Source organism: Lontra canadensis, unplaced genomic scaffold (assembly GCF_010015895.1).
Source record: "Lontra canadensis isolate GAN:19392208 unplaced genomic scaffold, GSC_riverotter_1.0 scaffold8, whole genome shotgun sequence".
NCBI lineage: Eukaryota > Metazoa > Chordata > Mammalia > Carnivora > Mustelidae > Lontra > Lontra canadensis.
The window spans coordinates 6,857,445-6,881,912 of record NW_022631002.1 but is presented as its reverse complement, the minus strand read 5'-3'; the positions used below and the strand labels follow the sequence as shown (position 1 = coordinate 6,881,912).

General features: G+C 41.8%; 2 protein-coding genes across 2 annotated transcripts in view; both read right to left on the bottom strand.

The window, feature by feature from the left end:
- Window positions 1-514: 514 nt before the first annotated feature.
- On the bottom strand, window positions 515-12,703 carry GCSH (glycine cleavage system protein H). Its single transcript, XM_032853901.1, has 5 exons — window positions 12,515-12,703; window positions 8,649-8,728; window positions 7,422-7,485; window positions 2,310-2,441; window positions 515-651 (listed from the first exon to the last, which is right to left on the bottom strand). The coding sequence occupies exons 1-5, from the start codon at window positions 12,660-12,662 to the stop codon at window positions 554-556; spliced, it is 522 nt and encodes a 173-aa protein (XP_032709792.1). The 5' UTR covers window positions 12,663-12,703; the 3' UTR covers window positions 515-553.
- A 4,253-nt stretch (window positions 12,704-16,956) lies between these two features.
- PKD1L2 (polycystin 1 like 2) overlaps window positions 16,957-24,468 on the bottom strand; it is a 91,193-nt gene continuing 83,681 nt past the window's right edge. The window contains exons 39-43 of the mRNA XM_032854606.1: window positions 24,212-24,372; window positions 20,496-20,706; window positions 18,882-18,983; window positions 18,216-18,347; window positions 16,957-17,067 (exon numbers count right to left, since the gene is read on the bottom strand). Coding sequence (XP_032710497.1) covers window positions 16,957-17,067; window positions 18,216-18,347; window positions 18,882-18,983; window positions 20,496-20,706; window positions 24,212-24,372 — 717 coding nt within the window. The remainder of the gene's footprint in view (window positions 17,068-18,215; window positions 18,348-18,881; window positions 18,984-20,495; window positions 20,707-24,211; window positions 24,373-24,468) is intronic.

Below are 24,468 nucleotides of genomic sequence, written 5' to 3'. Positions count from 1 at the left end.
AAGTTGAATGTTTTATTATTAAACGATTTATCTTCCTGCAAAGCTGTTGCTTCACTGTATAAAAATAGCACCAGCAAGTGCAGTATATTGCAAAATTAAGGTAGTATTGTTTTTATCTGGCACTGAACAACTAACAAACCTTTCTCTACTGCCAGTTATTTCCAATGGAAAGATTATTTAAGTATTTTGACCCCCATCCACGGATAGATTGTAAGGAAGTTAAACAATATTCCCTAAGGCTTAAGGTAACAATGTCATCCTTCAATTACATGGTTTTTATAACTAGTTTTTAACCACAGATAATTTCGGGATTCTGCATATCATAACTGGAGCATAAAAATCATACGGTGTTGCAAAACAGAGGCATACTGTGTTTTTCTGCAGTCATTATAAAGTTAAGGCGTATTTTCTTCCATTAGCATTGTTGCAAGTAGTTTATTTTTCTACTGTTATTGCTAATAGTTGCTATTTTAAAATCCTCTGTGTACCACTAATTTAAGACAACTATGCTAGATTAAGTTGTTTCATACTAGTTTATTTAGTGGTTCCATTTTCACTCCTCAATAGATTTTATGTATTTCTCATATGCTTCTTCACTCATTAATTCATCCAGTTCTGAAGGATTACTGAGTGCTATCTTGATCAGCCAACCTGCAACCGAAAAAAACGTATCATATTCCAAATTACCTTTTTAAAGAGTAAAAGTTCATTCAAAATGTGAAATTTTTGAGCCTCATAATTGATCTAGTATTCTTTATGTAAATCACTCATTACTTGTTTAAGGAGCTTTGTATTTTAGCCTTAAGAATTCAGTTAATATCCTTGCATATCACAACTGAAAAGAATGAAAGTACATAGATTCTACTCTAAAAGTTTAAGAACTCTTAACCTCACACCTGTCAGAATGGCTAAAATAAAACAAAAAACAAGTGTTGACTAGAATGTAGAGAAAAAGGAACCTTTATGCATTGTTGGTGGGAATGCAAACTGATGCAGCCACTGGAAGACAGTATTGGAGGGGCCTCAAAAAGCTCAAAGTAGAGCTACTCTATGATCCAGTAATTGCACTACTGAGTATTTATCCAAAGAATACAAAAGCTAATACAAAATGCCATATGCACCCTTATGTTTACTGCACCATTATTTACAATTAGCCACATTATGGAAGCAGCCCAAGTGTCCATCGACAGATGAATGGATAAAGATGTGGTGTATGTATATGTGTGTTGATGTGTACAGAATGGATTATTACTCAGCCATAAAGAAAAATACGAAATCTTGCCACTTTCAACAACATGGATGGAGCTAAAGAGTATAATGTTAAGCAAAATAAGTCAGAGAAAGACAAATATTATAGGATTTTAATCATATGTGAAATTTTTAAAGTAAGCTCCACAACCAGCATGGAGCCCAACGTGGGGCTTGAACTCATGACCCCGATCAAGACCTGAGGTGAGGTCAAGAGTTGGATGCTTAACGGATTAAGCCACTCAGGCACCCATGATATGTGGGATTTATGAAACAAAACAAACAAAGGAAAAAAAATAAGAGACTCTTCAGTTTAGAGAACAAACTGATGATTATCAGGGTAAGGTGGGTGGAGGGATGGGTAAAATGTGGCATCGGGATTAAAGAGTATATTTATCATGATAAGCTACGAGTAAAGTGTAGAACTGCTGAATCACTGTATTGTGTATCTGAAACTAATATAAACACTATATGTTAACAATACTAGAATTAACTTTTTAAAAATTAAAAACAAACAAAAACCAAAACCTCAAGTTGTCATAACTATCAGCAACACTGAGGGATCCAAATACACAAGACCAGGGATATCTTTCTTTAACAGAAGGAACACAGACACTCTAACTACTGAGGTAAAGAAGAGCTGGCAGCAGAAAGCACCACTAGAGTTAGAAGGGCTAGGTGACAGGCAACAGAGAAATACAAGCTAATCTTAATTTGGCAATTCGTGTACAAAATGGTGAAGTTTTATGCTATTACCACCTACACCACACAATATGATTGGACACCTTTATGTGTGAAGATGTAAATACTTTGCAAGTGTTCATTAAAAAGTCTACACCTGAAACACTAAGAACTCTATAAAATAAGGCAATGCTTTATTTGACAGAGATCTAAACCTAATCTTACATATTCAGCTTGTGTTTCCCTTTTTTAAAGCAGAACATCCCTATTTAGGATTAGAAAGTGAAAAAGATGGAGTTACTATCTGCTAAAGCTCGCTTTAAACTCTAAATGTTAACTGCAGCAGTAATCCTATGAAAGAATTTCTAGCAACAACTTACCATCTTCATAACAAGATTTGTTGACAAGTCCTGGATTTTCTGCAAGAGCTTCATTAATTTCAGTTACTTCTCCTGACAGAGGAGAATAGAGTTCACTAGCAGCTTTCACACTTTCCAAAGCACCAAACTCATCTAAATAGAGAAAATTAAAAAATATCAAAAGTCAATGACCTGAAAATACAAAATACGGAGAAGTGGTCACCCTTAATATAGGCATGATAGAACATTCTAAATATCTTTAAAGATTTTACTTATTTATTTGTGAGAGAGAGGGATAGCGAGAGAGAGCACAAGCAGGTTGCAGAAGCAGAATCCCCACTGAGCAGGGAGCCTGACACAGGGCTTGATCCCAGGACCCTGGGATAATGACCTGAGCCACCCAAGTGCCCCAAAACATTCCAAGTATTTTTAGAAAATCACAGACTTCGTCATGCTCCTGTCACCTGTGATTAGAGTATAAATATCCTCAAGGAAGTGGACCTGTAGACAGAGTCAACAACAAATGGTGACGTATCTGAATACCAGATGTACTGAAACTCAGTAAAGCTCAATTTTCTTTCAATTTACCACTGCTCTGAAAAAGTAAAGGAAAATTTTAGGAGATTCTAGTACTGGTGAAGTACCTCATCGACCACCCTTCTTGCAGATAATAATTATAAACTCTGAATAAAACAAAAAACAAGTATGAAGGTTCTGAAGAGTGACCAAAGGAGTCAGTCCTTAAAAGGAGCCCCAAATGGGTGCCATCTTCATTTATATAATTTATACTGACAACACTGCCCCATTCAAAGCATACAGTGTAACCAGAACACAGAGAAAACCAGTCTCGTTTGCTTGAGAGGTCAGAGGATGGAACATGACCCTGCCAAGGTAGCTGGAAACTGAGGGCTGAAATACTATGAAGAAGGGAGCCATGGTTGAGAAAAAGTAATCAACAGCTCCCAAAATGACCAAAGACCCACATAATGGAGTAAGCAGAGAACCTAAAATAACTTTAAAAAGATCATCACATGTGAACACATGGGGGAATCCCTACAAAGAAATGGAAATTTTAAAAGTGGACATCCTAGAACTGGAAAGTGTAATACCTAAAATGAAATTCACTGGAAGGCAGGAACAACAGAAGGGTCAGTGAATGTCAACAAAGAGCACCTGAAATCAGCCATATTTCAGCCTTTTGATTGAAATGAAAGACTGAGAAATTAAGAGACTTAGTCACCTGTAGGACAATACTGAGTGATCTGAACTGAATGAATGATACTGAGAATACCATATACCCAAATTTGTGGGTTATAGCTAAAATAGTGCTTGGAAGGAAATTATTCTTTAGGCCTCATTTACAAAGAACATCTTAAAAATCAGTGACCTGGGTTCTAAAGACACTAGAAAATGAACAAAAGCAGTCAGTTCATGGGAAGGAGATAATACTTGAAAGGCACAATAGTGACTTTAAAAAAAAAAAAAATGGCCTTTGGCCTGAAGACAGGCACCAATCTGTCATTTGGGGCAGCCAAAATTCTGAGAGAAATCTCAGTCTTAGTTGGCATAAGGAACCAGAAGACAAGCTGAGGCCACTGTAACTACTGGAAAGTGAGGTGGGAAATTCGAAGAAGACTAAATAAGGGAGAGCCACAAATCCTGTGCATAAACTCTATCCAGGTCTCTCTGAATGATAATCTGAGCCATGCATGTACACCTGGTGTCCCACCTAAGGCTAAAAGAATTAAACTTAGATTTTAGTTGCTACCCACCACAAGGGAGACAGCATTTTACAGTATGGGTAAAAAGTACTTACTAAATTTTCTACCTAAAGAAAAATTAGAGCACCTTCAGTCTAAGTTGAAGGAAGAAAAAAGATATGAGCACAAAATAAATGGACTATAAAAAAATTACCAGTAAAAATTTGCTTCTTTAAGATTAGTATGATTGATAAATAGCTAACAAGACTGATTTTTAAAAAGAGAGAGAAAACACACAAATTACCACATCTTTACTACTGAATCTGACAACATACCATGGAAAAATTCCCCCCAAAACGTAACAAAACCAAAGATAGTATAGAAAATATGAATAGCCGAAAAGAAAAAATATGAATAGCCTTATTTGTATCAAAAACCTTCCCAGAAAGAAATCCTCGGACTCAAGATCTAACTGTTAAATCTACGAAACATTTAAAGAAGAAATAATACCAGTCTTGCACATTCTCTCAGAAAGCCTGATGCTCCCCCCTGCTTATGCAAGCATGCTCTCTCTCTCACTCTAACAAATAAATAAAAATCTTAAAAAAAAAAAGCAAGTCAATATTACTAATTCCAAAATTTAACAAAGCCATTATAAAAGACCAGTATCTCTCATGAATATTAATATAAAAATTATTAATTAGCAAATCAAATCCTGCAGTATATTTTTAAAGCTAATTTTTGCATCAAAATACCAGGAAGGCAAGTCTGATTAAACATTTTAAAATAACCTTATTCATCATATTAACAGAATAAAGGAGAAAACCCTTATGAGCATATTAGTAAGAGGGATAAAACAAATGTGACAAAATTCAACAATTTATCATCCATAAATGATTAAAAACAGTCAGCAAACTAGATGGAAAGGAACCTTCTCCTCTGATAATGAGCATCCAGTTGAATTATCATGCCTAAATGATGAAATCTTAATGAATTCTCAAGATCAGGAACAAGGCCAAGGCAATGATGTCTACCTCACTGCTTCTATACAACATCATACTGAGCTCAAGGCTGTGCAATAAGGCTAGAAAAAGAAAATGCATAAAGAATGAAAAGAAATAAAGCTCTTTATTTTTTTTTTAATTTATTTACTTTTAAAAAAAGATTTTATTTATTTATTTGACAGACAGAGATCACAAGTAGGCAGAGAGGCAGGCAGGTAGGAGGAAACAGGCTCCCCGCTGAGCAGGGAGCCCTATGCGGGGCTTGATCCCAGGACCCTGGGATCATGACCCGAGCGGAAGGCAGAGGCTTTAACCCAGTGAGCCACCCAGGCGCCCCTAACGCTCTTTATTTACGGATTACAGTACTGGTGACACAGAAGATGCAGGAATCTAGAAAATGTTAAGAATCATTGAATTTAATAAGGCCCAAAATGAAAGCAAAAACTATGACAAGTTTCAAGAAGAAAACACGGAGAGTACCTTTGCAAACTTGGTATATGCCACAGCTGGTCAAACTTTCTCAGTTCATACTGCCCTAATTATCTTAGTCACATATTTTTCGTTTTAATCTACACCGATTTACTGATAATGTGTGTCTGCTGCATACTATACAACTGCTCCATCAGGGAATCAGACTGAACACCAACCACTGTCTTATGATCCTTGTTTACTTTCATGCAGTATTTGCTTCAAAGACACATTACTCAAGATAACATGTATCTAATATTGGAACTAACTCTACTGAGCTATCAGTGTGTGGTGTCCAAAAGAGGTTGAAAATTTTAAACATCCCATAGCTCTAGGGTATATAGGATGGGAACCATGGAGACAAAGATTTCTTAGAAAAGATGCAATGTTCTATACATAAATAAAAAGACTAATAACTTGGACTTGTTAAAAATTAAAGCTTATCAAAAAAAGTTATGAAAATGATAAGGCAAAATCAAAAACTATGAAAAAATATACAGAATGCTTAAAAATCAATGGTAAGAAGACAACCCAAATAAATTTGGTAAAGGCTTGACTAGAGATTATAAACAAAAAAAGATGAGTAGCAAAGCACATGGATGGGTGCTCAAGAATAATTTGTCATCTCATAGTGGGATATGCAGGGCCTAGAACTCTCATATTGCTGGTGAAATGTAAAATAGTACAGCCACTTTGGAAAACTGTTTGGCAGTTTCTTATGAAGTTAAACATACAACTACTACACTACAAGCCAGAAATTCCACACACATACACATATACATAAACACCCACCCAAGAGAAATGAAGACATCTACAAAAAACACTTCTACAAAAAAGTTTATAGCAGCTTTACTTCTAATAGCTAAAAACTAAAAATAACACAGAAATCCATCAACAGAAGAAAAGATTAAAAGGTTACATAATGGTACAATATTCAGCAATAAAAAAATAAACTACTGATCATTCAACATAAACCTCAATGTCATAATACTGGACCAAAAAAGCCAGACATAATATAAAAACTGTGTGGTGCCTTTAATGAAGAAAAATAATACACAAAACTAACCTATGGTGACAGAAATCAGAGAACAGGTTGTCTCGAGAAGGGTTTTAATTGGCAAGGTTTACAGCGTTTGTCTAATCGCATTGGATTATACACTTCATGGATTCACTGTATGTAAATTTTACATCAATTTTATAAAAGCCTTTGTCAGAAAAGTCCAAAGTACTTCTTAGGGATATTTACATTAATTAAGTTTTTTAACCACAGAAAGCAAGTTCATGCTGCTCACTTGCTGTAAAGAGATGTTCAAAACAGGATCTCTTGCTTGAGAGAAGCAGAGTGGGTACAAAACATTATGAGAAAGGAACAATTGTTCTCCGATGCCCAGAACATAGAAAAATGAACAGATAAAGATTATTAACCACAAGAAGGGTCTTATTATGACACTGGAAAAGGTTCCTAAGACCTTCAAAAAGGAAGATATGACCTAATATTATGAGAGAATCAGAAAAAGTTCAAACAAGATAAATGACTGGGGAAAGTTTAAGCAGAAAAAACATGGCCAATATTGTCCAAGATATTTAGAAAAAGATTCTTTACTGGCTCCAAAGAAAAACAGATTTTACCTTCTCATCCTACTTTTGGATACAGCCATACGACAAAGTCATACTTGAGGATTTTGCTGCCATTTTGTGACCTCTGACACAATGACACAGAAAAAGCATGAAAAAGAGGTCCTGTCCTTGATGACCCTCCACTGTGCCACTGAGCTAATCCCCCGTTTCCACCTATCTCCAGACTTCTTGAAGGAGATAAACCCCAACTATAATCTTTCAGGTGAGTTTTCTGTTACTTGGATAAAAAGCACTCTAACTGGTCCTAGGTGCAAACAAGTTATTATTCAAGATAAAGGAAACGTATGGCATGTATAATATACCAAGATGAGAAAAATACTCACCTTGTTTGTTCAGTTTTGTCCCGACCTCAGGCAGACTACAGTAAACAACATCTCCCAAAGCTTCCTAAAACAAACAAAACACAAATCTTTAAGAAATCAAATTAAACCTTCCAGCGAATAGAAACAAGTCAAACACTAACCTTCTAGAATTCAAACAGTACGTATTTTACACCCCAGGAGCCACATTCTTTAGTTTTTCTTATAACCCTTCAAAAAATGCAGAACAGCTAGCCTGGTCCACAAGCAGGAGTGTCACAAACCATATTCCCCTCACCCCATATACAAACACACCTTGTGCTTTTCCACCTCCACAGTTTTGCTTAGGCCTTTTTGCCTGCAGTATTTGCTGAAATCCTTCCCACTGATCTGTACATCATAGTCCTTGCACTTCCTGAAGACTTTGACTCCAAGTTAAGAAGTGAGCTCTCCATCAGGTGAGTTACAACCCCTGTACTACTCAGGTCATCCATCATGTAATGTTTTGTGTGTTTTATGTTTTATCTATGAGGGGAATCACCTACGTGGAAGATTTTCCACGTAGGTGATTCCCCTCATAGATAAACTCCAGGAGGGGAAGACAACACTTGTACAGTATTGTACACAGTACTGTGTACTAGGCCTCAGTAGGTACACAGGTCAGTGAAGATACAATTGTCAATGATGCTCAATACCTGAGATTCCAACACTTCTGAAGAATACTATATACTCCTTTCAGTTACAGGTTCCCCTTCCTGCCCCAATGGAAAATCATGACTCATACTTGCTATCTGGCTTCTCATTTCCTTCTGTATAATTTCTCAATATGGGATCAGTGGGAATAGCGAAATTAAGAGAAAAATACTGGCTACATAAATGGTTTGCCTTTGTCTAATCTGTGCCAGTCTAGGTTTTCCCTCTTCATCCCCAGGGTCGTGCACATATCACAGTGTCCACAAACGCCATCAACACTCCACGCCCTCTGCCTGCTCTTCTTTCTCCCTTAACTGCCCCAACATGAAAGACATTTCTTTCCTGAATAAGGTATATTTACTTCTAAGTGTTAACCTTTTAATAATCTCTTAAAACACTGTATATTGCCCTAATTTATCTTTTGCTTGTTTACTTGATTGATGTTCTTTAAAGGGCCCAAAATAACAAGGGGCAGAATAAACAATTTTTTTAAAAAGGCAGAGCAATCCAATTTAGACAAGAGGAGACCATTTTAAGTATTTCAAGACAATCCAATACCTGTGCAAAATTGCTGATTCCCACTGTTCCAATACCATTTTCTGTTGTTATCCATTCATGCTTGTCTGTGAATTTACGCACTAAAACAGAAGACCAGTATTTCAGAAAATCAGTGGTATCACTTCTTCAAAAGCACTTTTCATATCAATACTGTCAAAAGGCAAGACCTTCTCAGTATTTGTGTTTGATTTACTGACACTGCCTTTCAGTAACACACTGCCCAGGAAAAACCAGATCACATGAAAAGACGGAACATCTTCTTACAAGTACCATCATTTAGGCGAAGATGGCTTGATGTGAATGAACGCCTTGTGTATCTTTTGGAGATTTGGTTATTCCAACATTAGTCTAAATCACTCATACAAACTATTTTGGAGTGTACTTCAAATGTATACTCATCTATTACTGGTCTGTCTTACAGAAGGTAGTCTATCCCTCTGTAGACTTGGGGTGAGGAGGCATAAATGCTCATAATGCTTGTAAGTGTTCATAAATGAGATAGATTACTTAACCTGAAGGAAAAAAAAATGTGCCTTTTTAGGTAGAGTTAACCTTGAGGGTTTCACTGCAACTTGGTTATAAAGTGGAATCTTACATGAATGAAACTGACCAACAACTCTAATTTGATTAAGTTACTAAAATTCCATTTTCATTGAATTTAAGCCTGCCCTTGAAGAAAGTGGCTACTATCATTTATTTAAAGAAGCAAACTATAAGATCAGAACTCAACAGTCACCTCAGAGCTAAGGCATTAACTGCTGGAAAGTCAAGCTTTGCTCAACCTTCAATGGACAGGTTAGCCCTTAGCTTTATGAGCGTCTTCTCTTCAAAGACATGGCCGAACTATTCAAGGATTCCTGGAAAAAAAACTGATCAAAGTTCAAGACATGTGAAAAAAGCTATTTAGAATTTAATGTTAGTAGTACCTGCTTTAAAGAATATTTTTTTAAAAAGCATATACTATCTTCTTAAACATATGTATTACTTTCTGAGGCCAAATATTTTTCCAAAAACAGTGCCTCAGAAGTTAACAGGACAATGGTTCATCAATTCAAATGCTGTTTTAGAATAAGCCTTTCTGGTTCACTCATATACCTTACCTAAAAGACAGCTGTACTTAAAACAGCATTAAAATGCTTTGATTACACAGCTCTGATCCACAGCAGAATGTAACTTACTGCTTTCTTTTCCCCCTAATCATTAAAAAACTTTAATTTCATATTCTTCACTGGAAGAAGCTGTAAAATCTCTCACAAAGGGAACTTGCTTTGCTTCATTCCACTTCAAATAGCTAAATGCTTCAGGTCAATCTGATCTTTCCATAAAGTTTAACTTTGTGTTCTAACTACAACTCTCTCCCCACACTGCCTTTTCTTGACTACTTCAAGTTTAGAAGCTCTTTCTTGCCAGATGCCTTCTGGAGCCCTCCAAGATTCCCAGGCCATCCAGCTGGCTCCCACAGCACTCTGTACCACTCTCCCCAGATCCTGACCCTACAACACCCAGCACTTAAGGAGCTACTCATATAGTCCTTTTGTCCATTCTCCCCAACAAGGAGATGAAGTACAAGGCAAGCAAAAGCATGGGTTATCTCATTTTTATTTGTATTCCCAGTTCGAACATAGTGCTTACCAAACAGTAAGCACTCAGAGGTTTAAGGAGTGAAGTAATTCTTTGGTTTTAATTAAGTAGATTCTGAGCAAAATATCTGTATAGGTACTTGGCTACAGTCAGTTCTCCCTACCACTCTGTTACAACTCTAGAGCTGGGCGATTACAATACAAATTATGAAAACTTTAAACAAAGTTTTTTTAAATTTTTTTTTAGTTTAGGGGTAGACAACAATAAATATGACTTCTCTGAGACTACTGTCTCAATTTTGGCCTTGGCATCTTGCCTAATTGTAAAGATAATCCTAGGAGTAAAGCTGCTCACACACACTCAGTTTAACCATTCAGCAACCACAAATTTAGAGGAAAGACAGCAACATCATAAGGTAAATCCATGTTAAGTCCAACTAATTTCAAAGTCCGGGAGACTATTTACAAGGTCAAGCTGTTTAGGCTAAAGACAATGATTAATTTAATTCTCCTTTAACCCTCAAGCCCAATAGGAAAAAAGTGGACAGATCAGGTAAATAATTACTTTCTTACTGAGTCTTTAAGAACATCATTTTTGGTTTCAAAATGAAACGTTTTCAGTAATTTATGAAAAGTATGCATTTTCCTCTTTTCAGAGTCATTAGTCAAGGGGCACCTGGCTGGCTCAGTAGGTGGAGCATGTGACTCTTGATCTCAGGGTCGTGAGTTCAAGCCACACTTCAATGTGGTAAGCAAGCATGGAGCTTACTTAAAAAAAAATAATAATAATAATAAAAATAAAAAAACAAAAACAAACAAAACCCCCCAAAAACCACAACTATTCCGAAGTCACTAGTCAGATAACAAATATTGGCCAATTTTTACCTACTTGATTCTATAATATTTAGTAATAAGTATCATTTACCAAGTACTTACTATGTGTCAGGCTATATGTACAGCGGTTACATTATTTCATTTCATCCTCCCAACAACTCTCTGTGGTAGAGGTTATTATCATTTCCATTTTTCTGATGAGGGAAACAGACTCAGAAGTTAAGTGACTCTGCCCAAGATCACATAGCTTATTAGAGGTAGGATCAAAATGGGAACTTGGGTCTCTCTCTGTTCTTAAAAACCTTGGTGTTCAATCAGATCATGGGTATTGATGTTTTGGACAATATTTAACTAGCTCACTGGAAACTGCAAAATGCCAGCAGTAGCGTCACACTGAATAACAAAAACAAAAAAAACCAAAACAACAACAACAAAAAAAACCCCAAAAACAAAACAAAACTTGAAATTCATTTCTTCTCTGAGACATGCTTTCCCCTTTGTATTCAAATAGGTAATTACTGATACGTGTCACCAGCAGAATAAAGGAATACATTAGCAACAGGAGAAAAGCATCTTTATGTTTCAGGCTGTAACAAATCAATGTTATCAAGTCTTCCATTTCCAAACAGGTTTCTAAAAACAGTGAACTTAATGAGACAACAGTCATCACAGGCCTATGCACCACTAAGAAAGAAGCCCGAGTTCTTGGAGGTGCAGTTAGCATCTCAAGCATTTGTGCCCACAGTAAGAAAACTTTTCCTGCTGCGATAATTGTGCTAAAGTATAAAGTAGCACAGATGACCAAGACATTTGTGGGCAGGGCCCCCAATTACTTCAACTGCATGTCTATGTGAGGCCTCATTTCTGTCCCAACACATCCATAACTCAGTATAGACTTTAGCATAACGTAAGGGTCCAAAAGACTTTATCTCACTGTTTTTAGGAAACAGCCGAGTATTCAAAGTTATGCTCACTTTTGCTAGTAAAAATCTAGCTCCAGTGCTTTAATTTTATTAAGTGCTCTTGCTTTTGTTTTACTTCACAGAGTTCTCAGTGACAGTCCATGCAGCAAACTAAAGCCTACCATGTCTCCAGTTTTAGGGCCCACGATACACACGCGCGCGCGAGATAACCTAAGGTTGCGAAGGAGCTTAGCGATGCTTGCACGGATCTCCAGCAGCGAGCGGCCGGAGCTCCCGCTGGAACAAGCCCGCACTTGGGGGCCGCGCGGGTGCTCCAGGCTTCCTCCTCCTGGCTCTCCAACCCGCAGGACAAAGGCTGCAGCGTCGGCCACGCGACTAGGGATCCCAGAGAAGCGAGGGCAGGGGACACCTCGCTTGACCCAGGTGGTCAGCACCGGGGAATCGAGGTAAGCAGCGACCGGGGGAGGGAGGCGCCCGGCTCCGTCGCCCCAAGCAGCCCGGCTCTCCCCACGTGCCAGCCTGCGCTTACCGGAGAGCAGAGCCGAGCCTGTGCGCAGTGTCCGGACGGTACCCGCCCTCAGTTCCCAGGGCTGCAGCAGGCAGGGTGCGGTGGGCGCGGACGTGACGCGCAAGCTGCAGGCCGTAGCCAGCACGCTCCGCACGGCTCGCAGCGCCATGTTCACAGACGCGCGGGGGGTCGCAGTGCAAGGGGTGCGGGACCCCCGCCGGGGGGGGGGGGGGGGGGGGGGGGGCGGCCCCGGACCGGAGCGAGCCGGAGCGAGCTGGCTGGTAGGGGGCTGGTGCTTGGTAGGGGCAGGGGTGGGGATTCCAGACCAGACACGGCCTTGGATAGGGGGACAAGCGCGAGAGGGGCGTGGATATGCGGAAGAATTGCAGCCCGGAAGGGGCGGGGGGAGGGGAGGGGCCTAAGCTCAGTAGCTGGTTGGTGGGGGCGGGGCGGGGTGGGGCGGGGCTGGACCTCGTCCCAGGGAGTCGCTTTCCGGCAAGTGAAAGTGCATAGTCAGCAGTTCCAGCTTTGCCTAAGTGAGAGACACTAGGGGGCATTGAGAAGGGTTCCCGATAGAGATGGCTTCTCTGGGCGCGCATTCATGTGCCATCGCATCCCTGAGGTTCCCAGGAAGGTAGAGTGTCCCCAGTCCTGTTAAAGGATACCCTCCCTTCCTTCTACAGAGAATCAATGTCACCCAGAGCAGGTGGCCAGGTCTAAACTGACTCACTCCAAAAGAAACCAGTCGCTCATTGGCCAAAGGAGCTCTGACACATAGTGTCTTTTTGACACTTAAAAATACTGGAAACAATCCAGGAACCCAACTTTATTACTTTACAGATCCCAAGAGGCCTAGGTACCCCAAATGGGACAGACAGAATCATGAAGCTCATAGAGGTGCAAGGACTTGTCTAAGGGTCGGAAGTGTCTCGCTGGTGGATGCATGGAAGCCAGTCAGCTAATGCAGGAGCAATCAAAAGTTGAAACCCACCATGGTCAGTTCCTTGCTTAAGTAGCCAGCCCCATGACCAAGGCCTTTCCAGAAAAGCAGAAGACATGTTCCCATTCAAGAGACGAAATAATCAAGTTCTGGGGAAAATAATTAAGTTCTGGGAGAGACCTTACCTTCAACACAAATTTTATGGAGTGGGCAGGAATCAGCAAAGAAACACCAGAGTGAAAAACACCTCAAGCTGCACATCTTCATTATTACAGGGTGGGCACCTTAAAGTGATATGTGTGTCTGGTGGGGGAGGGGGGGTTGTTTAGAAGACCCATGCTGTTGCACTGAGCTTCTACCCCACTCATAAAATAGGCACTGGCAGCGCATCTGTCATGCTCCATCTTCCTTTCCCTTGCTATGTGCCACGGACTGTGCAGACATTACTTTTTTAATCCTCTCCAAACCCCTTTCTGATAGGTATTACTTTTGTTTCACAGGTGAAGAACTAGAGGCTCGGAAAGGTTAAATGACTTGCCCAAGACTGGAATGGGGAAAGCATTTATAGTTCAAGCTGCTATTAGATGGCAGTAGCAGAACTTGACCTCTAGTTGGATTCAAGGTCAACTGCTCTTAAACTCTGTTACTATGTGCCTCCCTTTGGGAAGCTGACTGGCTCACAGTGGTCTTCTCTAAAGTCCAGATCTTGGCTAGCTTCTATAATGTCAGTATTCTGTTTTTATTCTTGTTTTCTTATAAGCCATCATAGCATACTGCAAACCATGCCCTAAAATATTTATTCCTTGTTTGACTAATGCATTTGGTGGAAAAAACAAGGTCATATACCAGTCTGTGGACAATATCACATGCCCTTCCACTAAAACAGTAGGAAATGTGTCAATTTTTTAAATAAGCATTAGGATAACCAAAAAAAAATTGTTTTTCATAACTGCTAACCTTTGTAACATTCATGGCTTGAGATTTGAAAGGTCATCTCCTAACATGTTTGGTGCAGACACCTGAAAATTGCAAACACCTCAAAAGGAGCCCGCTCATGTCTTAAAGCTTTTTTTTTTTTCCTCTCATAACAATGCAACTGAAGGAGTTGCCAGTTTGATATTTACAGTCAGTTAAGGACTGGAGAGTAGATGGGAAAGATGAGAGAGATGAAGAACTTAGAAATTCTCCAGATCTTAGAACTTTTCCTATTTAAAACAGACTGTATGGGGGCACCTGGGAGGCTCAGTTGATTAAGTATCTGCCTTCAGCTCAGGTCATGATACTGGGGTCCTGGAATGGAGCCCAAAGTTGGGCTCCCTGCTCAGCAAGGAGTCTGCTTCTCACTCTCTCTCTCCCCTGGCTCATGCTCTCTCTCCTCCACATCCCTCTCCCCTCTCCCTCATAAATAAAATCTTAAAAAAAAAATACAAAAACAGACTGTAACTATCTGGGTAGGTCTCTGTACCAGTCTATTGAGAATGTGAGTACACCTTGCTATGGGTTATTTGATGACCATCTCTGCACATAAAGCTAATGTTCATACCTGACACAATAAAGAATGGATGATGGGCTTTTGGTAGGATAGAAGATGATGAAATCCCCAATGTCCATGTTGTATGGCTCTTTATAAAGGTTCCAGGGTTTTTTGTGTTTTGTTTTGTTTTTATTGTCAGGGTGGGATCCTGATTCACCTGTCATAAAAAGACATTTAAGTTCTCATCCAGAAAGAAGGCAGTAGTTCAACTCCAGGATTGATTAAGTCAGTCATCAAGCATTCATGTTCCTCTCATCTTTCTGCTCTGCTATGTTCGGATTGCTCCCCATGGTTTCAAGGTAGCCTCCAAAGTTCCAGGAGTCTTGATCAGACCAGACAATATCTAGCAGCATAAGACCCCACGGTCTCTGTGTCTCTCTTTAATAGCAAGTAGACCTTTCCAGGCAGTATCCTGGAGACTTCAGTTTTCATTGGATAGACCTGGTCACGTGACTACCCTAACTCCCTCACATCAAGGGAATGGATTATTAAGACAAATCAGGATTTACCTTAGGTCGCTACAGGGTCACCTTCCCATGAGTCATGTGGGAAAAGGGTAGAGGTCTACCAGAACAAAGTTGGGTTCTGACAGCGAGGAGGAAAGCATGAGATGGATTTGGGGCAGGCAGCCTGGAGGATCTGTTATCACAGGTATGTGAAGAGAAGGGCCCAGACCTGTGAGCTGGAGAGGATATGTGAGGTGAGTCCCGTGCATGGGGGAGGGATAATGTGCCCTTAGTCACATAGACCAACCCTTTTATTATCTAGATCTGTGGTTCTCAGAATTTAGAGCCTGGTTATCAAGTCTGACTGCACATTGGAATCACCTGGGGAGTCTTTAAAACTATTGTTGCCTGAGTCCTAGCCCAGAGGTTCTCATGTATTGGAATGAAGTCTGCAGATTCTAGCGTGTGGCCAAGGTTGTGAACCACTGGTGTAGATCAACAATTCCCGTAGTGTCCTCTAAGGAACACTAGCTTTGACTGAGGTGCTGCAGTACTGGATGGCTGGGTCAGAGAGGTTTGGGGGTCGCAATACACTTTCTCTCTTGTGCTCATCTCATCCCAGCAGTGCCCTTTTAGCATATTAAAAAGTCTGACAATTCCCATCCCAGAGAACGTGTATAACCTTTTATACAAGTGTGTTTCTCACATTTCTTTGATTCAGAAACATTTCTGAGGGAATGACACTTGTTATGTTGAATTGTGTTCCCTACAGAGATACATTGGAGTCCTAACGCCCAATACTCAAAATGAGATCAGAATTGGAAATGGGGTTGTTGAGGATATAATTAGTTAAGACGAAGTCATAATGGAGTAGGATGGGCCCTCAATCCAGTATGACTAGAGAACTTATAAGAAGAAAAGAAACAGGGACAGACACAAGGAAGAAGGCCATGTGACGACACAGAGAATAGAATGATTCATCCTCAGGCCAAGGAACACCAAAGAACACCAGAAGCCAGAAGAGAACATGTCCCCTTTGACACCTTGATTTTGGGCTTCTATCCTACAGAACAGAGACCATAAATATCTGTTCTTTTAAGCCACCTAGTTTGTGCTACTTTGTTCTGGCAACTGTAGCCAATTTATATGACGGCTATGAACATCTCTTCCCAAACACGGTTTGGGAAACCCTGAACTAGAATCATTGAGAAGCAATCCCTGACCAACCAAGAAGATGAAATAGTCCACAGACATTATTTTTCCCAAACTCCAGACAATACTCGTTTTATTTCTAGAAGGAAATACATTTGAACAAACAGTCTATCTCAGTAGCGGCAATTGCACATATCTCTCTATATATTTTTCTTATTTTTTCACTTGCCGGATGCGAAGCCTGTTCTATGCACACAGGAAAACCTGGAGAGAGAATGTAGAATCACCAGTAAGCACAGGTCTGAGGCTCTGGCCTTCCCCTTCCATAGTTAGATGAAGAGCTTAACCCTCGGTGCAGCTGGTGCAGGTGGAGGGGCCGGGCCTCTGACTGCTACTTGGGCTGCTCCCTGCTGTTGCCAGGCTCCTCTCTTTTACGTTTAATACCCAGGAAACCGAGTATTTTCATCAGCAAAAAATCAGCAATCTCTTCTTCTTCCGACAGCTGAAGAGGGAAAAAGAACCATGTGACGTACATAGAACCATACTCTTTGGAGGCCTCTCCTTCTTTCTAAGGAGAAACCATGGTATCATTGTCCAGTTCAGTCACTGCCAAAGTCACTTCGGTATTTAGTCAACTTTGTGTTGGGAGTCCCCTTCCTCTGCGAGTCCCAAGGGTGTGTGTTCCCACCTATATCCCGAGGAGGTTCCTTCTTCCCTTATGACGAAAATGATAAAATTCCCTCTATCACCCCCAACAGAGGCTCTTAGGAATGTATGTGCAAAGACCCTTATGCATTGCTGCTCGAACGTGAAACAGTGCAGCCACTTTGGGAAATAGTTTGCTAGTTTCTCAAAATTTAAACCAGTTACCATATGACTGGTTGAGATACATTTCTAGGCCCAAAATGGAGCTGCTTCTGCCTGGCGTGCCATGACAGCACACCGAAGCTTACAGAACTTTTGGTGTCCCTGTAAATGCTCCCCTGCCCAGAATGTCAGGTCAGCCAGTCCCCAAACACAAAGCCACCTCTGGGCTCTATACTTCTTTTCTGTCTCACCCCAAACAAGGTTGACTGTGTGGCCCCAGCCAATCAGATATATTTTTTTTTAGTTTTTCTCTTCCTTGTTCTTTATTATTTCTCCTGTAAAAGCTTCCTGTGTTCCTCCTGATTTGTACTACTCTGAATGGAGACTGTCCACTTCATGAAGTGTTCAAGTTTGTATCGCCTAAGTTTTCTGCTTTAATCATCTTTTAACAGATTCTCAGCCTCGGCTGTATTTTAAAATCACATGGGAAGATTTCAAAAATACCAGTGTTTGACTCATTCATCCAGGGATTCTATGTTTATTGGTCCCAGTGCAGCAGCGGCAGGCGTCCCAAAAGCCCCCATGTGATTCTAACGTACAAGTAGGGCTGGGAATCCCTGGAGTTGTGAACGGAGTGCCGCCCTGGGAATCAGGAGACCCGATTCTAGTCTGCCCTTCATTTGCTTGTAATCTCAATTTCCTCCTTCTGGACCTGTTTCCCCTCCCATGAAACGGGGGCTTTGGGCGACAATGGTCTCTCAAATACCCATAATGTCTAATGCTGCTCGATCTCTTCCTAGTTCAAGGTCAGTGACTGTTGAAGAATAGACCAAAGGGACTCACATGATCATATTTTTGCTCCTCATTGAAGGCCACCAGGATGACAGAGATAAATAGATTCAGCACCACAAATGTCATGAAAATGATGCAAGACCCAATCAGGAAAGAGCCAAGCACTGGGCTATAGTCCAGGACCTGTGGGGAAGAAAGCAAGACTCATCCCCAGGAGTCCTGTGACCTAGCGGCCACTTCCCCCGGGCACCCTCAAAGGAAAAACTGGTTCCCAGATGAGGCAGGGCCTGGAACCAGGAAGGTCTCCTTCTGCCTGGCAGCTGAGAAAATGGGCAGTCTTCTCAAGAGCTGCTAGGAGAAAGGATAGCACCCCTTACTCCCTACTGCCGCCATTTCCAAATATGGCTACCATTTCTGGCTAGGGCCAGGAACATTCTAGGGACCAGCACAGCCCTCTCCTGAGTAGCCAGTGCCTGATATTCTCCTATAAGCAGATATCCCCACGGTGAGCTATGGGCCCTAGTATGAGACTATCTGCCTAGAGGAAAGGGAACAATTTTATTTGTCCAAAGTTGCCCTGTGCTCGCCTGGCCATGGACTTAAGGGGTAACATCCACCCAGGAGGAGGCATTTGAGGGTGCTTTTTCTTTCTCATAAAGGCTTGGTGTAGATGGCAATGTCTGTGTCCCCCACCCCCAACCCACCACACCCCATTACCTCCTCATAGTTAAAGATTCCTAGCTGAAGGCTGATCATCGTTTCTGCTGCATCAAAGAGAGTTTTGTAGGAACGGAGTTTCCAACCAAATATTAAGTTTGACTGTTATGGAAAGAGTCCTCGTGAACACAGAAAGAAACCAAGTGACCTCCCCACTCCACCCCCAACGCCTGTTGTTTGACAGTAAAGTCAATGTTCTGGGTCAGCCATATCCTTGGACTAAGCTGTACCCCTACTGCCAGTTCCTACAAGGGCCTGCAAATGGGTGTGTGTACAAACCCAGTTCTGTAAGGGATGAGTATGCATTTCTGGGGCTCAGGCATCACCCATTAGGCCACTGTTATGTTCACTTAGATGGCTGCTCTAAGACTCCACGATGAAACTAGGCTACTTTAGGCCCGAACATTTTTGCTCTCGGGGAGTTGGGTTGCATAACAAAACCGAACCCAGATTTCTGCCTGGGCCTTACACCCCCACACACCTTATTTCCTCCTCCTTCCCCCCAAAGATTTCCACTACTGTGTCAGAGAGACCCAGCGCTCCCTTGGCTGTGAGTTGGTGACTTCTGGTCCCAGAGGACACTGCAGTATCCTCAGATCCTGCACTGCACATGGAGGACTGAATAAATCCATGTGAACTGAAGGGTCAGGTGGAGTATTTTTGATAAAACTAGACTCCAGCTTTTTAGCGTATACCCTCCATCACTGCATCGACACACCTCACGCATTTCTCAGGGTGAGAGAGGAAGATGGAGTAGGCTCAGAGACTAGGGGGTTAGGGTTGAGGTAATAGGGACAGAAAAAGGATGAGGAATGGGAGAGGGTTAGAGAGGCAGTGGAGAACACCACTGGGTGGTCAGGGATGATGGAATGTGAGACTGGATGGGGCCAAGGCGAGAACTGGGAGAAGAGTTGGGGTAGAGAGTGGGTCAGGATTGGGTGAAGGGTCAGAGAGGAGTGGGGACCCTGGTATTATGGGGAATGTGGACTTGGAGAGGATGGGGGCATATTTAGATGGAGATCAAAATGTGGCAGAGGGTCTTTGTTTCTCACATTAACTGAAAATGAAAAAGTTGATAGTGTAACATTTTTTTCATTCACAAAAGAGATTTGATTGCCAAAAATCTCTCACTGTCAAGGGACTGAATGAAATGATTTTTGGCACCATTAAGTTCATGCCTCATGTGTGAGGCATCAAGCAGTGACATAGTCTGCAGATGTGTCTGTCCTTACTTCCCCATCTCTGTGCAAGTCATCTCCACATCCCCCAACACAGAGGGAATGTTCTGTGCATGTCTGAGCAATTGGGATGTCAGGAGACCTGGCACATCCAGACAGGGTCTAGATACAGAAAGGAATTCTTTGTTGGAGGTAGTTAGCCATGTCAGTCTTAGAGACTATACCTCCTCACTCTTACCCATCTGAGGTCTCTAGCCTTTTTCATTTGGGGTGGCCAGTTTATGAGCTCCCAGATGAAAAGCCCTGGACTCAGAAGCCCCACAATCTCCCTCAGGTATCGAAGTCTTCTCAATCCCAACCCTCAGCCTCCCACCCCTGAGAAGCCTTTGCTTCCAAGGAGACCAGCCCTGAAGGTTTTATCGAAGGAACCACTTACCGCAATGGAGTAAGTCAGAAGCATGATAAGGATGACAACGATGAAGCCTGAAATGTCCCCCCAAGCCCGGCGCAGGGCTGAAGTGATCATGTTCATTTTGGGGTTCAACCTGAGCAGATGCCAAAGCTTCACTGTGGACAGCAGTACCAGGAAGGCAATGATGTAGCCAAGGGCAGCATCAGCCGCTGCTGTCTCACCAAAACTGATCCCCCTGTGGGACCGAAAAGAGGAGACTAGGTCTCAGAGACTATGATAAGCTCAGCCCAGGAGGCAGGATTAGATTTAACATGATCCCAGAGGCCATCACTTCCCATAATAGGTCTGAGAGATAAAGCTGGTCCAATTTCCCCAGCTAGGTAATGATGAGCTGGTGATGATGGTGATGGTGGGATGATGGTTATGATATGAATAAGATAGTGATGGTGGTGATAATGATAGGGATGATGGTGAGGATGATGCCTATGATAGGGATGATGATGTTGATGGTAGTCATGGGACCATTACCTAGCATTTTTGGTTAATGGCTGCAGAGCTATGGAAGAAGAGCAAAGGAGGAATCCTCCCAGTGTCAAGAAGATGGAAGTGAGGGCATTCTGTGAGCCTCCCCTCCTGGTTTGGGGTCCATGGTTTAGATGCCATGTCCTCCCTCACACTTTCTGAGTGTGTGCCTGCCCGGCCCTTGCATTTGAAGGAAGGATGGAAGTACCATTCAGTTTCTTTGCTAAGTTAGGCCTGTTGAACCTCAACTGCATTGTCTCAATTGACCTTCAAGATCACTGGATGAGGTAAGTATTACTGTCTCCGTTCTACAGATAAGGATGAAGGATTGGCTCAAGGTCACAGAGCTAGTGACATAACTAGTGGCGGAAGGATAAGAGTTGGAATCCAGGCATGTCTGATTTCACCCTGCCCTTCATTCCCTTTTCTTCCTGTATTTGCACTTTTAATTCAGTCTTAATGTCAGTGTATCATTAACATGACATAGAACTAAGGGTGCCTGAGCAGCTCAGTGAGCTAAGCATCCCACTCTTGATCTGAGCTCAGCTCTGTTCTCAGGGTTTTGTGTTCAAGCTCTGTGCTGGGCTCCACACTGAGCATGGAACCTACTTAAGGGAAAAAAAAATGTAAAATGGAGTAGACCTATATCTGGTGACATGGTTTTGGAGAACAGGTTGTTGTTAGAGGATTTCCTTTTCCTTTGGTGCCTATGGTTCTGGGTCACACCACTTTGAAGAATGAAGAGGTAGACCAGACAAAGAGTGGTGGGCAGCAAAGCAAAGTTTCCTGAGCAATAGTAAAGTGATAATACAAAGCTCCTGAAGAGGGAGGGGACCTCAGGGCTAGCCACACGGAGTTTCTAAATCTAAGGGTCTTTGTGGGCTTGCTGTGTTGTTTTAATCTGATAAACCCTCCATGCTTTTGTCATTCAAACAGGTTTTTCCTTCGTCATCCATCAGTGGGAAAGGTTGGAGGGCTCATTCCAGGGTGGTGTAAAATGCTTTTAAGGCTGTTTTCCTCTTTGGTTGGGGGATAGGGGACTTTGTTCCTGCCTGCCTTTCTTCCGACTATCCTTCATCATTATGGAACAAAATTATATGATCTCAAGTTTGTAAAAGCATTTAATATAAATTTATCATGACCGAATGAAAGCTACTCTTCTACTTAATCTCCCGCCTTCTAGAATCTTCCTTTCCTTTGAGCAGACTGGGGCTGCTGGTATGGATGGTTGATTCCTCCTCTGGCTCCTGCCGCACCTTTTTCCTGCCTCTTTTAACATGCCTAACCCTCTCTTGTGACATTTAGAGCTCAGTGAAGGTTTGTGAGCTAAATAAGCCAGCCTAGGGTGTAAGTTAGGAATACAGAGTTCAAATGACAGGCCCTGCATTTCCATTTCCAAATTGTGACCTTGGACAGACCTCCTTTCTGAGCCTCAATCTCCTTACCTGAAAAAAGAAAGGGGGGAGATGTTCATAATTCTATCTTTTAGAAGTTTGGGGAAGATTAAAGTATATAAGATGATGCTTTTAAAGTGTTTTTATAACAGAGTACAGCATCCAACAATAAATAAATGTTTTCCATATCAATACAATCAGTGGATGAGTCAAGACGCAAAATGGTTTGAAGTAAGGATTGGGATCCTATAGACACAAGCTAGGTTTTGGGGTTTTTTGTTTGTTTGTTTGTTTGTTTTGTTTTCTTTTAAGATTTTAAGAAATCTCTAACCCAAAGGTGTAGGACTCAAACTCATAATCTTGGGATTAAGAGTCACATGTTCTACTGACTTAGCCAGCCAGGTACTCCTTAAGGATTTTATTTTTAAGTAATCTTAAAATTACTTTGTAAGCATGAGGCTCGAATTTATACCCCCCAAGATCAAGAACTTCATGGTCTACTGACTGAGCCCCTCTCATGAGCTAGGTTTACATTACTTCTCTGCCACCTTTTAACTCTGTGGCTTGGAAGTTAGCTCTCTGAGCTTCAATTTCTTTCTCTTTCTCTCTCTCTCTCTCTCTCTCTCTTTTAAGATTTTATTTATTTATTTATCAGAGAGAAGCAGAGTACAATCCAGGGAGCAGCAGACAGAGGGAGAAGCAGGCTCCCTGCTGAGCAAGGAGCCGGATGCAGGAGTATATCCCAGGACCCTGGGATCATGACCTGAGCTGAAGGCAGGTGCTTAAATGACTGAGCCACCCAGGCATCCCTTCAATTTCTTTATTTGTAAAATGGAGTAGCGTTAATGTAAGCAGAAAGAGTTACGGGTTCCCAGGAACAGAAAGACCTAGCTTTCTTGACAATAGGAAGTCATTTTAGGCCCCCAGCCATCTTGTGAATGAATGTAAGAATAAAACAGCCATTATCAGGCCAGGAGATAGCCTGATCATATCAGGGACAGTCAGCCTGAAACAAAAGCAAGATTGACTTGGTGTGCATTCTTGAGTTCTCTTTGCAAGATCTAAACCTCCTTGAGTACTCAGATACCACACCAACTAAAGCCAAGGAATTGATAATGCTGACCTTTGCCAGCCCGAGTGACTTTGACCTGGACTCAATTACCCTAAGATGACTTCTGCCCCAATGCCGTGGTGTATTTCCCATTGTGCCTGCAAGCCCCTTCTGAATATGCATTTACCCTTACTCAAAACTTCACCAGTTTTGTTGTTTGAGGAGACACTGCTTTGGAAAAGATCCTTGGTGTTCTCCTTCACTTGTTGCAAGCAAAATTCTCCCTTTTCCTACTCTTTTGGCTTGGTGGTGTGTTTTGGCTCGACACCCACCAAGAGGCAAACCCACTTTCAAGTAGTAACAACATGTACCATTGTGGGTTCTCCTCTGAGCATCTCGTGGGCTAGTGCCTCTTGCCTAGCAGAGTGGACACTTTGTAAATGGTAGCAGATGTAGGCAGACTGGTGTGCTGCTACATCTTCTGGGCAGGGACCTTCACAGGGTGTCACATGATTTTATGTTTTGGTAAGATTTTCAAAAGTAAGATACTGTTCTATTTTGTCTTGAAGAGCTTTCTCAACTACAGATGTGTTAGGCCCCAAACCTGAATCAAAGTGGTAGCTATAGTTATGTTTTTCAAGAGTGACCCTGATCCTCTGAGGATCAACAAGATTTCAAAAGCCACACCACCACCCGCAGGCCACCCCCGACCCCCGCAACCCTGGGGCCACAGGTCTGATATGGGAGTTGGGCCCCGAGGCAGAGCCACTTACTCCTCCCCATGGCTCCGGTAGTGCTGGAGGTCTCGTTCTGCCAGGATGGCCCTCTTCACAAACATCGCCAGGGCACTCCAGCTGGCCAGGATGATGGTTAGCTCCAGAAGATTCCACTTGCTATAGAAATAGCACCACCTCTGTTTCCTCATGAGCTTGCCCTGGGAGAGGAGCTAGAGGTTCTACCACATGCTGTAGCCAGAACTGTGCCTCCCCACCCCTTCCACCATGGCTCCCCAAAGCACCCGAGATGACCC

Coding starts and splice junctions, on each gene's coding strand:
- GCSH (XM_032853901.1), bottom strand. CDS start 12,662: ATGGCGCTGCGAGCCGTGCGGAGCGTGCTGGCTACGGCCTGCAGCTTG. Junction 8,729..12,514: donor AGGCTCGGCTCTGCTCTCCG/GTAAGCGCAGGC, acceptor CTTCTGTTTTAG/TGCGTAAATTCACAGACAAG. Junction 652..2,309: donor CAAATCTTGTTATGAAGATG/GTAAGTTGTTGC, acceptor TTTCGGTTGCAG/GTTGGCTGATCAAGATAGCA.